This window comes from Talpa occidentalis, unplaced genomic scaffold, assembly GCF_014898055.3.
Source record: "Talpa occidentalis isolate TD23 unplaced genomic scaffold, MPIMG_talOcc4v2.1 talOcc4.8, whole genome shotgun sequence".
Classification (NCBI taxonomy): domain Eukaryota; kingdom Metazoa; phylum Chordata; class Mammalia; order Eulipotyphla; family Talpidae; genus Talpa; species Talpa occidentalis.
This window is the reverse complement of record NW_023605194.1, coordinates 63,985,230-63,999,870: the sequence shown is the minus strand read 5'-3', so window position 1 is coordinate 63,999,870 and position 14,641 is coordinate 63,985,230. Positions and strand designations below refer to the sequence as shown.

The window sequence follows — 14,641 nt, the reverse complement described above, 5'->3', positions numbered from 1 at the left end:
ATTTATACAAGCACTGGATACAGTCAGAAGGGCAGGAGGGTGAGATAATTCACCAGAGCCAGAGCGGGGAGCAGAGCAGGCAGAAGGACCGAAGTACACTGCTGAGGGGAGCAGCGGGCAGCAGGAGAGGTCTGCGCGCCATGTGGGACCCTCCTCCCGTGGCCGGGGAGCAGCCGGGGATCAAACCGGCGTTGCAGAGGCTGCGGACAGCTTCGCAACCCAGCGCTCAACCGCTGCGCCACCGGGGAGGCCCTCCCTCTTGCACTTCTTTCTGAAGTCCCAAATCCAGTGGTTTTCTTTCTTTCTTTCTTTTTTTAAAAGATTTATTTATACAAGAATCGGGGTACAGGACAGATGCATGGGAGGGTGAGAGGATTCACCAGAGAGAAAGCGGGGAACAGAACAGGCAGACCGATGAAATACACTGCTAAGGGGAGCAGCGGGCGCGACAGGAGAGGTCTGCCACGCCATGTGGGACCCTCGCTGGCCGGCCAGGATCGAACCGGAGCTGCAGAGGCTGTGGACAGCTTCACAGTGCTGTGCTCAACTGCCTGTGCCACCAAGGGAGGCCCTCTGGTGGTTTTCTTACCTCACCTTTAAGTGAAATAAATAAGGGGAAATGGGAAGACACTTTATTTTGGACCAAAGACAACCAGATACCACTAGTAGAAGTATGGAACAGAGTTATCACAGGCCCCAGAGCAGAGTTTGTGATACACCTGTGTATGGTGTTTGGTGCTAGTGCTACCAGTTATTTTTCTGGTTTTATTTTACAAACAAGTTTGTTACAAGCTCTTTCTGTTGTTTTCTTGATGATAAAATACATCAGGATGTAGTCAGAGAGAGTTGAGGGATTCACTGGCAGCAGAAGTACAAAGACACTCAAAACAGGATTCTATGTAGCACAATGATGAATGCTTGTGATAACAAACAAGCCATTAAAAAGGTTTTAAATTATGCCCAGGAAAAAGTGTAAACTTTCAAAATTTGGAAATAATACACTGTGCACAGTAAAGTGTTAAATATTAATTTCATGCTTGATTTAGAGCAAAGAAAGGAAAAATTTCCAATATAGATGCTGACAGGAGAGAAAGTATTAAAAAGATGCATAGAAAGAGAGGTTTCTTTCAGAAGGAAGATGCAAACACCAGGAATCATCCCATCACCAGACACCTAGGCCCAGAGTGGAAACTCATCCCACCCAGTGAATATAGCCTGATAACAAGCCCAATAAAATTACATCCTTTATCTTCTCCACAATTAATTTTCTCCCGAGTATAGAGATGAAAAGGATGGGGCAAATATCAATAGGGAGGCAAAAATCCAATCAAAATGTGTCACAGACATAGAAGCAGTCTAATTCAGTGAACGTGTTTCTCTTTTTTACTCTCTTCCTTGAAATGTCCTCACCTTGGAGAACAGACGAGTCTTCTTCCCTTCACCTCAACCACCTCTGACATTGTGTAGCTCTTTCCTTCCCTCTTTCTACGACATGCCATTCTTCCCAATTTAAGTAAGAGCCAACATTAAAATTAGCTACACGTCATACTTCACACCATACATAAAAGTAAATTCAAACTGGACCTAAATGTAAAACCTAAGACTGACTAGAAATTCTGCAAGACAGGGCCTCCCCTGGTGGCGCATGCCGTTGAACGCAGCGCTATGAAGCTGTCCACAGCCTCTGCAGCACCATTTCAATCCCAGCCGGCCGGTGAGGGTCCCACGTGGCGTGGCAGACCTCTCCTGTCTTGCCCCCTGCTCCCTTCAGCAGTGTATTTCGCCAGTCTGCCTGTTCTGTTTCCCGCTCTGTCTCTGGTGAATCCTCTCACCCTCCTGTGAATCTGGCCTGTATCCCAGTTCTTGTGTAAATAAATAAATAAAAATCTTTAAAAAAAAATAAAAAAAGAAATTCTGCAAGACAGGAGATAATCCTTGGGACCTTGGGGCAGGCAAACATTTCTCACATATAAATATCAAAAACACACATACACCATGAAAGAAAAAATAAATATATATTGGACATCACCAAATTAAGAACTTCTCCACTTCCAAAACCACTCTTAACCAACTGAAAAGACAAGCCACAGAATGGGAGAAAATATTTGCAAATGATGTATGAAGGATCAGAATATTTAAAGGATCTAAAATTTATTAATAAACAACAATAAGAAAGTAGGAAAAAATGCTGAACAGATACTGTAGGGTAAGGTAAAAAGTATCAGGCTTTTCTGCCCTCCCGCCATCAGAATAGATGATGGAACCCTGAGGTCCTGAATGCATGCCTGATGGTGGGAGTAGGGTGTGGGCATATGTAGATGGGTTTCACCTGGGCTAAGACTGGGCTTTTAGGGGCAGCATCGCGGGGACGCCAGCAGAAACAGAGAAGCCGAGAGCAGAGAAGCCGAGAGAAGGCTGGAGAGCCCAGAAAGAGTGAAGACTTGCTGGGGGCTGGAGGCCTGCCAGCCTCCCGGCCCCACAGTACTCCTGCCTGCCATGTGCCTGGTAAATCGCAATAAAAAACCTGCAAAAGCCACTGAGGGTTCTTGGACTCCTCCTTTACCTGGTCTGCTGGATCAGAAAACCTGCCCTGTGTCATTTCTGCCCCCACAGATACTAAACCAACGAACACATATAGATGGATGGCAAATAAGCACAGGGAAGGCATCCCTGGTGGCACAGGGGTTAAAGAATCAGCAGCGCTATCAAGCTATCACCAGCCACTGTGGCATGAGTTCTATCCCCGGCCAGGGAGCTGAGCCATATGGTGCAGCAGACCTCTCCTGTCTGCTCCTCCCCTCAGCAGTGAATTTCAGTAGGTCCGTCTGTTCTGCTTCCCACTCGTCTCTGGTGAAACCTCTCTGGTGAAACCTCCACACCTCTGGCCTATACTCTACTTCTTGTATGCATAAATAAAAATAAATCTTTCAAAAAAAGAAGCACAGGGAAAGATGCTTATTCTGATCTGTGCCAAATAACCTGCTTCTATAAATGGAGAGGTCACCCTAAATTTCCTGAATGACCTCAGGCTAAACTCATTCGTGAAAAGCCAGAGCACTCATATATATAATGAAATTAACCTGTCAAATTTTAGCTCCTCTCTAGACTTCAAATTATTATGCTAGCATCACATTGCACTGCACAAGGGGAAAATGATTTCTCAAGAGGTAAGGAAGGAAAGGACCATACATGCTATCTGAAATGATATATAAGGATTATTTGACCCAGACAATTTAATGGTTCTGCTTTTAGTACTATTAAGCAGCTCTTGAAAACGTTACTTATCTCATTTCTATTTCTCAGCATTACTCATAATAAAAATACTGACTTCCTGGAAACTTACTAAAGTGTTTGGGACACCACTGGGGAGGCAGCACAGCTCAGGAGGAAGCCTGGGGCAGGCGCTGGAGGCTGACTTGCAGGCTCTCAGGCAAGCACATCCACCTCTCTGATTTGCAGTTTTTCTCACCTGTGAAATGCAAGCTGGCTGTCATGATTTCCCCAGGCTGTCTCAAGTCTGTCTTTCTCCAACATTTGAGAATTTTGGGCACTGATTCAGGTAAGTATCCAAATTTTATTTTAGAAAATGCACCCCTCAGATAATTCTCTTAAAATTATATGAGAGATGGGCAATCAAACCATTTTACAATATTCAGCATGTTTTGTCTATGTCATTAGTGGGAGCTAAATGGAAAAGAATGAAGGGCAGATGGCCAAAATCCTTAGTTAAGAACAACCAGCTTCTAAAGCTCTCTTAAAACTCCTCAGGTCTCTCTCTCCCACTTCTACCACAAGCCTACTGTTGGTGAAGTCACACAAGTATGTCTCAGAGACCACTGCTGCTGTGCACAGTCCCTATCTCTGCCAGGCCATTCAGAAGGTCACCATTACTGAATATCTTTCAAATTTATAGGTCCTGATGTAACTATGAAAGAAGCTCACAGTGACAGAAGTAAAAATCAGCATTTAAGAATGGGTGTAATATGTAACTCCTTCACTTGTGTAGAGAAAGCTAATTTGTGTCAGCTGGGGGAAAAGAATCCCGAAAACTTGATTGAATAATGTTGTCGACCACATACTGAAACCATGATCAAACTAGTTTATGGTAATGTTATTAAGCAATTAATTCAAAAAATATATACAGAAATTTCTGGAAATAGATGCTAACTGTTATCAGGTCGTGTTTAAAGAGAACACAAGGACATTGTGATTCTGGGAAAACTGTTTCTGAGCTGCTATGTTTAGCTTTAAAAGGAATCCCCTGAAGACAGGAAACAGTTCTTTCACTCCACTGTGGCCACTAGGATCATCTAGCCTCCACAGTGTGAGACAGAGGACAGAAGAGCCCGGCCAAGTGAGAGCTGCCTATTCTCTGGGGCTCTTGCAGACATGTCAACTCCTCGCCTGGCAGCCACAAGCTCTGGATGAAGATATCTTGTCATCAGGTTAAAAAACAGTTAGATCATAGCAGTTTTCATCACCTCACTAGAAAGAACTTGTAAGTATATGTATGTTCACATTAAAAAACGGGCAGGACTACAAATCTGGCTAATCTGCTTTCCCTTCATTCAAATATTTTTAACCCCTGAAATACACAGAATATTTACATACAGTAAGATCTTTCTGCATGGGAACTTAGTTTCCATGCAAAGTCACAGTGTGAAATTTAAAAAATTTAGACTTTCAGCCTAGATTTGAATAAATCTAGATTTTATTTGAATTAAAAAAGCCTGCACCTTTTAAAATTTTTACTCTGAAAAGCCATTCCGGTGACCTAAAATTCAAATTATAAAAGAGGACATTAAACCAACTAAACTTTGCTTAGACTGTCAGGAACGCCTAATGCATTAACTGCCCCCCGTCTACGGGGAGGACTCCCAGCTTTCCTAACCTTTCCCAATCTACCGTCCCGCTAGTCCCAACTTGAATCATGAAGAGAGGATGCAAGGAAGGTGGAAAGGGGAAGAACAGAAAGAAGAATTGGAACTGTGGGATGTTTTCCTGAGAGAGAGATTGAAGAGCTCTTGAAAAGGTTGAGGGGAGGGAGGACAGCAGTGGAAATAAACTCTCAGCGTTGGGCAGGTAATGGGAAGATATGTGCAGAAAATGCTTCTCTAGTCCCTGTTCTCTCCCAAAATGCAGTGACCAAGAAGAATCACAAGAAACAAGCTGGTTTGGGGAGTGACCCTAATTCTTTTGTTGTAAGTATATATACCACATTATGGGCTACAAAATCAAATTCAGTAAGTTTAAAAGCACTCAGGTCATAGAGAATATGTTCACTGACCACTATGGAATTACATTAGAAATCAGTAACAGAAAGATCTCTGGAAAAATCCTCAAGCATTTGGAAACTAACATACAAATAATCCATGGGTCAAAGTAGAAGGGAAATTAAATTAGTAAAAGTATTTCAAATTGAATGTAAATGATTATACAACATATCAAAAATTATATAAAAGCAGTACTTGGGTAAAATTTCTGGTATCTATAATAGAAAAAAAATATCTTCAAATCAACAAGATGTCTTCTATCTTAAACTAAAGAGCAAATAAAACCTAAAGTAAGCAAAAGGAACTAATAAAGACGAGAGCACAGATTAATAGAACAGAAAAACAAAAACATATACCTATGGGATAAATTCTTTTTCTGCTGAAAGAGTTTTTGACTCTAACAAACATAATGACAATCTCACACATGTCTTTTGGTGAACATACATGTGTTTCCAATGAGTATACACCTTGCAGTGAAGCTGCTTGCTCATGGGGTATGTGAATATTTACCTGCAGCAGATACTTCCAAACAGTTTTCCAAAGTGGCTGGAGCATTTTAAAATCCCATCATCAGTGTCTAAGTGTTCTAATTGTTTCACTTCGTTGCCAACACTAGACATTATCAGTCTTCCAATTTAGGCATTCTGCGCTTAATTTGCTGTAGTTTTAATTTACATTTCCCTGATGATTAATGATATTAAGCACTTTTCTAGCTGTTAATTGGCCACCCGATCTTTTATTTTTCAAATGGAAGTGTCTGAGAAGTTATCTTACTAGATAGAATAAACCCTCAACTTTGTTTGCCAAGAATGCCTGGACTATGTGGGTATGTGGGTTTCCATTTAAATGTTTTTATCAACCATCAATTTCCAGTAAAAGAGAGAAAAACCCTGCTGTCATTCTGATATGTATTACATAACTAACATAACTATATAATCGATTATGTGTTCTTCCAATCAATGAACTTGGCATATCATGCCATTTACTTAGGTCTTCTTAATTTCTCACAATAATGTTCTATATTTTTCTTGATTCTATACATCTTTCATTAGATTTATTTCTATGTATTTGATTTTTAAAATACTAATGAAAATCAGATCTTCAAAGTTTTTTCAACTGTTTGTTATTAATTCTAACATTTTATCTGCAGCTTTGTTAGGATTTTCTATATCATAATCATGACTGTGAATTAGGAGTTTAATTTCTTTCTTTTCAATCATTACACTTTTTCTCTTTCTGCCTTCCTGCTCCGGCTAGGATTTTCAAAAGAAAGTTACAGAGAGGTGATGAGAGTAGACAGTCTTGTCTCTTTCCTCATCTCTGGAAGAAATGTCACCATTTTTCTTGATGTTTACTATCAATTTTTTCTAGTTACACTTTATTGGAGTAGGGTAAGCTCTTCCTATTTCTAGTTAGAAATTTACACTTTATCAAGTGTTTTTTTTGTATCTACTGAAACTAGATCAGTTTGTCCTTTCCTTCTGAGACTACTCTGAAGGTTTTAATCCTTTGAACTTTTTGAGACGTTTTGTAACTGAGAAACATTCTGTGACCAATCTGAAGGAATGTGCAATCTGTAGTTGTCTGGTGCAACACTTTATAACTGTCAGTACAAACTGGTTACTAGTGTTAGTCAAATCTTTTATAGCTTTATTATTTCTGTTTTTTACTTCTGTTACGAGAGAGGTATCAAAACTCAAAATATGACTAATAAGAGTTTATTTCTACTTTTAGTTCTGTCAGTTTTTGCTTTATGTTCTTCAGGGTCATATTATTAGATGTATTTGAATTTCAGATGTGCTATAACTGCCTGTGAAGTTCTCTTTTGGGGGCAGGTAAATCTTCCAATTCTGTTTTGCAAGGCTGCCTTGTTGTTTTGACCCTTTTATCTTAAAGGAATATTCCCCTCTATCTTTAGTAATATTTCTATGAAGTGTACCTCATTTGAAATTAATATAGCTCTCCCAGATTCTGGCTAGTGTTTACACAGTCTATCTTTTTCCATTCTTTTATCTTCAGTTTTTGCTTTTAAAATGTCTCATATAAAAACATGATTTGGTTTGTTGTTCTTTATAATCTGAAAGTCTTTTGTCTTTAAAGTGGAATATTTTGTCCACTTACATATAGTGCAATTATAATATACTTTATCCTTAGTGCTTTCTTTTCTCTCCTTTCCTGCCTTCTTTTGGATTAACCAAATAATTACTACTACTCCATTTCTCTCCCTCTACTAGTCTCCTATGAGTTTTCCTTTTTTTTTTAAAGTTTTCCATTTTTTATTGTTTTAGTTGTTACCAATATATCATTTAAGTTTTTCTAACAGCCATATTAAAAAATATAAAGTACATAATTAAATTTACTTAACCTAGTGTATTAAAATGTATGATATCAACATTTATCAATATTTTTTAAGTGGGCTATTTTACACAGCTTTTTCCAAATCAAGTCTTCAAAATCTGGCATGTATTTTACATTTACAGCACATCTCAATCTGAAGTAGCTACATCTTAAGTATTTGATAATCACATGTGGTCAATGGCCACTGTATCAGATAGGACAACCCTAGAAACTTCCACAGTATGTGACCCTTAATTAGCTACCAAAAATGAAGAAATTTATAACTTTTGAATAATGCAAGGACCTATGGTAATTACATCCCACAAACCTTTTGGGCCATTTTGCCTTGTATTTTAAACCTAAATCTCTTTTAAATAAGACATTTTTATTTTACTATACAATCAATATTCATTTATATTTACCCATATACTGCTACCATTGCTCTTTATTCATTCCTTTAATTTTGTCTCCCTATGGAATAAATTCTTTTTCTGCTGAAAGCATTTCCTTTAACTTTTGTAGGCCTGCTGACATTCTATCTTGTTCATCTGTTCAGAAGTCAGCTACCAGTCTTACTATCATTATACCTCTACAGTTAATACCTTTTCTCTCTATTTCATGATCTTCCTCTCTGGCCTTGATGTCTAGCAGTTTTACTATGACACTCCTATCCTTCCCTCTCATTTCCTTCTAGGACTCCAAATATATGTGCTAAACCTTCTTTGTATTCCATATATCCATTACACTCTCCTATGTATTTTTCAACCTTTCACCTCTCAGTTCATCATTGTGAGTATTTTTATCTAACAAATATTTCAATTCACAAATATCTATTGTATCTAAGTATGCTGTTAAACCTATGTGTTAAAGCTCCTAATTTCTGCTACTGTATTTTTTTAGTTCTAAAAGTTTCATTTGATTTTATTTCATAGCTTCCAATTTTCTGAAAAAAATCCTCTATCCATTTTTTGTACATATTAATCAGTATTTTATTTTATTTTTAAAAAAGATTTATTTATTTATGCATACAAGAGCTGTAGTACAGGCCAAAGATGCGGGGGGTGAGAGGATTCACCAGAGACAGAGTGGGGAACAGAACAGGCAGACTAACTGAAATACACTGCTGAGGGGAACAGCAGGCAAGACAGGAGAGGTCTGCTTCGCCATGTGGGTTTCTCTCTGGCTGGCCGGGGATTGAACTCGTGCTGCAGAGGCTGTGGATTGCTTCATAGTTCGGTGCTTAACCCCTTGCGCCACCAGGGAGGCCCTAATCAGTGTTTTAGAGTCTGAGAGTTTTGATATCTTAATCACCTGACAGTCTTTGCTATTATCTTGATTTTCAGTCACTTGATGTTTATTGCCATGCTTGAACTTTTTATGGAATCAAAGACTGAAAGATACTGGAAGATGTCATCTCACTCCAGAGAGGTTTTAAGTTTCTTAAGCAACTAGAAAGGACAGATTACCTTGATCCATTAGCAAAAGTTTCTAAGCTGATTTTCAAGCTGATCTCTTACAGGTAACACTTAGGTGTAAAGCATAGTTTGAGGTCTCTTGAAATCCTGAAGTACTTATCAGGGTCGTGCCTCTTAGGCTGGCCTTGAACTCTATTTTTGTTTCCCCAGTACTATGAGAACAAAAGCTGTGTTTCAGTTTTTATCCTACGAGAAGTAGCTTTCTGTTGGATATATTACCTTGAGAGCAAAAGTTTAGTTAACCGTTGAGTTCAATACGTTATGGTTGTCTTTATTCTGGGATTCTGAACCCTTAAGTCTTGGCTACTTTAGTAGCACAAATCTCAAATTTTAGTGTTTTTACTCAGTGATTCCCAAATAAGTTCTAGATCATTGTTTTCTGTTTGGTCTATGCTCTATGCCAGGAGTTAGCAAATGCTCCAAGGGTTTTTAAAAAACAGGTGTTCAACTGAAATGTGTTTTTCTGTCTATAATTCTGGGTCCTATAAACTTGTCCTGGCTATTTTGGTTAGTCTCCAAACACTTCAAAGATATTTATATTTTTGTACTTTATACAGATTTTATAGTAGTTCTTGGTTTGATATCCTATCATAGCCATACACAAAAATTCACACTATTTTAGTCACTGATATATATATTTTACTGACTATTCCACAAACTTCCTGAAAATAGGAAATATCTTTTATTTCTTGATTTCTGCTTCAACACCCAGCATACTATTTGGCACAGAGTTTGGTTATGTTTCTGCTAAGTTAATTTTTGTATTAAGAAAAGTTGCTAGAATGCAAGTAAAGCATAATACATAAAAACATCATATCTAAGCCATTCTAATCCATCAGCTATTCTGATTTCATTAATATCCACTAAGAAACATTCAATCTCTTCTTCTATTTAGCCCAAGCACTAATGAGAACATCACTTGACAAAGCCATGCATTTTATGTTCCTTTGAGATTAACTTACCTCTGATAGTACTAAAAGCCTTCGTTCATTTATTAAAACTATTTTCTATTAGATTGAGTGACTGTATTATCTTTTTGCTTAACTAATCTGTTTCTAGGTCTGTCATTTTATCAGAAATCAATGACATTTTTTACCTACAGCAAAGCTCTCTTAAACAACTTTTAGAGGTTTCTTGATTATGTCTTTTTTAGAAAAAGAAAATCTAATGGCACAGAGAAATGTTAAATATACAATTTAGAACCAAAGAGAATAAATTACTTTTTTAAAGATTTATTTATGTATATAAGAACTGGGGTACAGGCCAGAGGTGTTGGGGGTGAGAGGATTCATCAGAGACAGAGTGGGGAACAGAACAAGCAGATTGACTGAAATACACTGCTGAGGGGAGCAGTGGGTAAGTCAGGAGAGGTCTGTTGAGCCATGTGGGTAGCTCCCTGGCTGGGGGTTGAACTCATGCTGCAGTGGCTGCGGATTGCTTCATAGGTTGTGTCTTAATGCCTTGAGCTACCAGGGAGGCCCAAATTATTTTCCTTATTTCCTGGCTACTCTTGTATTATCAATCTCTATAAAGAAACACTAAGGAGCTGAAAATATTTATCTCTTGGAAGCAGAAATTACAGTGGTTAGGGAAGTAATAGCATATTACTTCTCTCTATAAAACACTTAACAATTAATAGTGTTAACTGCATATTTAAATTAGATTTAAAAACATAATTATGCAAACAGGTACTGATTTAAAGAAACAAATAGTCCCCGAATGTTGTTGGACTCCTGATACAGCAATGTGGCAGTCATTTATCCTTGTGGTGGGGTTTCAGTCTTATATTCGTAAATGTGACAGTAATCAGAATGTCATGCCCTTTCTACAGTAATACACTAGTCTTCTAAAACTTCAGTGAAGAATTAAGTGGCAGGGCACAATTAAAAGAGAAAAATGTATTTGTTACCTAAAAGGCAAAATCACAAGGGCTTGTTTTGTAATTGACAGATAATGAAATTAGGTAATTAGGACAATTATTTTAAGGATGACTCATAAGAGAGTTAAAGGAAGATGATATGGGTATTAGGAAATCTATCTCCATTGATTAGATGGTTCCTATGACATGAAGCATGCATGGTCCAAGTATTAATGATGCATCTGGGTCCAAGTATTAATGATGCAAGCAGTACGTGCTAAGTGTCACTTAACGGCTCCCGCTTTAGAAAGCTGGCCAAGTGTTAGAACCTACCCTTTCCTGCAGACTGAGAGGAGTCAGAGACCAAAGGACTAGACCTAAACTGCTGGCCCTAAAGGATGGGCATGCTCATCTGGATTTACAGCTAGATAAGGAAAGTGCTCTGGCACTTCTTATATGGTTGACAAATTAAGAGCTGTATCAGATAATATCTTTCCATTTAAAAAGATCATGCATTTCAGACTGTCCAATTTTAACTCACAGACCATGAATAAAAGAAACAGCATCCTATCTATTTTTAAACAGCAAAACCAGATCTGTCTCACAAGAAACAAAAACCAAACAGAAAAGCCATACATATGTATCATTAGGGAAGTGTCTATAGAAAAGTAAGGAATGGGGAAACTGGGTTTGTAGCATGAGATTGCTAGTGTGCAAAAAGGTTTACTGTCATGGTTAATCCTTCTATTTTGCATTATATTTCCTCCTGCAAGTACCTAGTAAATGAAAAAAAAAATTAATTGAAGTTCTTAAGGAATTTATTTGTATGCATTTTTAAACAACCTCCTCTCCTCCCCCCTAAAAAACCAACCATACACAAAAAACAAAACCCTTTAGAGAATTTAATTGGGAAGGAATCAGGAGACATTAGTTAAATCAATGATTTAATGTTTGAATTAGCTGTTATTTAATTAACTTTGCATGGTAAAATTGCATAATTAAGAGGGACATACTTTATAATTATCTGTATTTACTCAAGAAGTAACCTAGGAAAATTTAAAGCTTATGCTACAAGATGACACCCAATAATGAAGAAGAAAGTAATAGTTACAGAATTGATTAAACGCATGGTATATGCTAGGAAATGTACATGACTGCCTCAATTAGGAATCCTTAGTTTTACCTGAGGAGGAAACTGAGGCTCAAAGAGGCTAAGCAATAAGTGTAAGGCCACACAGTAAGGCACAGAGTTGACCTTCAAACCTTACCTGGCACTCAAGTCCAAGGTCTTACTCACTATTCTGTGTGATTCTCAGTGTGGTCTACAGTAGTGTGGTCATCTGCAGTGCTTATAAAAAATGCTGACACTAGGATCTTACCATAACCTCTCAAATCACAAATCTTAAGGGATCTGCACTTTTTCTATAATCTCTATATGTTTTCACATAAAAGTTTAAGAACCATTGTTCTGAAATGAACCTCCAATGTATCCCACTGAATTCAATATAGAGATTCAGACAATTATTTGGTTCTGTTATGTGCTGAGCTTTACATGTTTGGTGTTGTCAGGGAAACAAAGATAGGCTGGCCTGGGTAGCTTACAGTCTACAAAGGAAGACAGACAAGCAAACCAACTACGTCAATACACCCCGTGTTGTATCCTATGGGGTTTTGGAACACAGAAAATTATAGATGCGAAGAATATGTCATGAAATTCAGAAAACAGCCTATCCTGCATTGTTTTCTGGTCAAGGAGGAAGCTGGCTCCATGAGCTCTTAGGAGGGAATGGAAGGGAGCAATACATGTGAGGGATGAACCTTTGTAGGGGAAAAGCAGAGGCAAAAACAATTTTGCATAGATGCTGATTTCTAAGCTGACAGAGCAGAACCCGCTTTCCAGATAGAAAGCATTAGAATGAAAGGATGGAGGCCTTCGGGGCCAACGTGAGACTGGGGAGTTCACAAGAATGAAGAGAAGTCAATAAGGCTACAGGGGTCAGCCATAAATCTTATGATCAGCCATAAGTCGTCTTATTCTCCATGCCAAGGACCTTGAACTAAACTAAAAGGAGAAGTAGCATAAAGAGAAATAACCGGGCCTCCCCTGGTGGAGCAGCGGTTGAGTGCTGGGCTGCAAAGCTGCCCGCAGCCTCTGCAGCGCCGGTTCAATCCCCGGCCGCTGGCGAGGGTCCCATATGGCGTGCAGACCTCTCCTGCTGCGCCCGCTGCTCCCCTCTGCAGTGTATTTCGTCAGTCTGCCTGTTCTATTCCCCGCTCTGGCTCTGGTGAATTCTCTCACCCTCCCGCGCTTCTGACTGTACCCAGTGCTTGTGTAAAAAAAAATAAATAAATCTTAAAAAAAAAAAAAAAGATTTACAAATTTAAAAAAAATAAATAAATAAAGAGAAATAACCAAATCATTTGGCAACAAAATAAGAGATGGACAAGAGGAGGCTAAAATCACTTTTATCCTTGCAAAAGCTTGGACATAGCAGCATTATATATTATAGCCAAAACAACCCAAATGTCCATCAACAGATGAAAGGATAACAAAATGAGGTATATCCATATAAAAGAACAGTATTCAGTCATTAAAAAGAAATTAAATACTACTAACATGCAACAACCAAGATGAACAACAAGGAAGAACCTTGTAAACATTACAGGTGAATTTTATCTTATGTGAGATATGTTTCAATAAAAAATGCTTAATGAAAAAAGTGGTTTTTGCAATAATCAATTTATTTGAGATTTTAGTCCTAGACCAAACTTACAGCCACCAGCGTGACGTTCCTGTCATTCAGCAAAGCTGAGATTATTAGTTTAATACTGTTTTCAAGTCTGGAGTAGATGTCTTTTAGGCTACGATTCTATGACCGATTTCTTTTACTTAACATAGTATTTTCAAGGTTCACACACATTGTCGTATGCATTAAAACTTCCAATCCACAAACAAGGGAAGCCTTTCCATTTATTTGGATTTTCTTTAATTTCTTTCAACAGTACTTTGTAGTTTGCAGTACACAAGTTTTACTCCCCCTTGGTTAAATTTATTTCTAAGTATTTTGTTGTTTTTGGTGATATTATAAATGGAAGTGTCTCAATTTCATTTTCAGATTTTTTATTGCTAGTATACAGAAATGCAAGTAATTTTTGTATAGTGGGCTTATGTTCTCCAACTTTGTTGAATTTATCAGTGAAATTTTTAAAGTTTTCTACATATAAATCATGTTATTGGCAAACAGATGGTTTTATTCTTTCTTTCAAAGCCTTTCATTTTTTTCTCTTGCTTAACTGCCCTAGTTAGAAATTATAGTAAAGTGTTGAATCAAATTGTTGAGAGTGGGCATATTTTCTTCACGATCTTGGGGGGGAGGGACAACTGAGAAAATTCCCTTCCCCTTCTATTCCTAGTTAGTTCAGTGTTTCAATCACAAGTGGACTTTGAATTCTGCCAAAGAGGCTTTCTGCATGTATTGAGATAATTATGTGTTTCCTTTTCATTTTATTGATAAGGTGTATAACATTAAATTTTATATTTTGAACCAACATTGCATTACTGGGAAAAATCCCACTCAGTCATGGCATTTAACTATTATTTACAGTGGGATTCCATTTTCCAGTATTTGTTCTTAGGATAATACTAGTCTCACTAAATGAGTCAGGAAGTGTTGTCTCTTCTATTTTTGGAATTGTTT

General features: G+C 37.8%; 1 protein-coding gene across 10 annotated transcripts in view; it reads right to left on the bottom strand.

Annotated features, from left to right (window-relative positions):
• Window positions 1-14,641, bottom strand: part of SPECC1L (sperm antigen with calponin homology and coiled-coil domains 1 like) — a 142,125-nt gene that overhangs the window by 19,203 nt on the left and 108,281 nt on the right. For 8 of the 10 annotated variants that reach the window (XM_054690473.1, XM_037496848.2, XM_037496845.2 and 5 more), the window contains one exon: window positions 10,217-11,719. The exons of 1 other annotated variant lie outside the window; for it this stretch is intronic. In XM_054690473.1, the coding sequence (XP_054546448.1) occupies window positions 11,396-11,719 (324 nt within the window). In that variant the 3' untranslated portion in view covers window positions 10,217-11,395. Of the gene's footprint in view, window positions 1-10,215; window positions 11,720-14,641 lie in introns of those variants that run through there. One more of the 10 variants, XM_054690474.1, reaches the window with a different exon arrangement.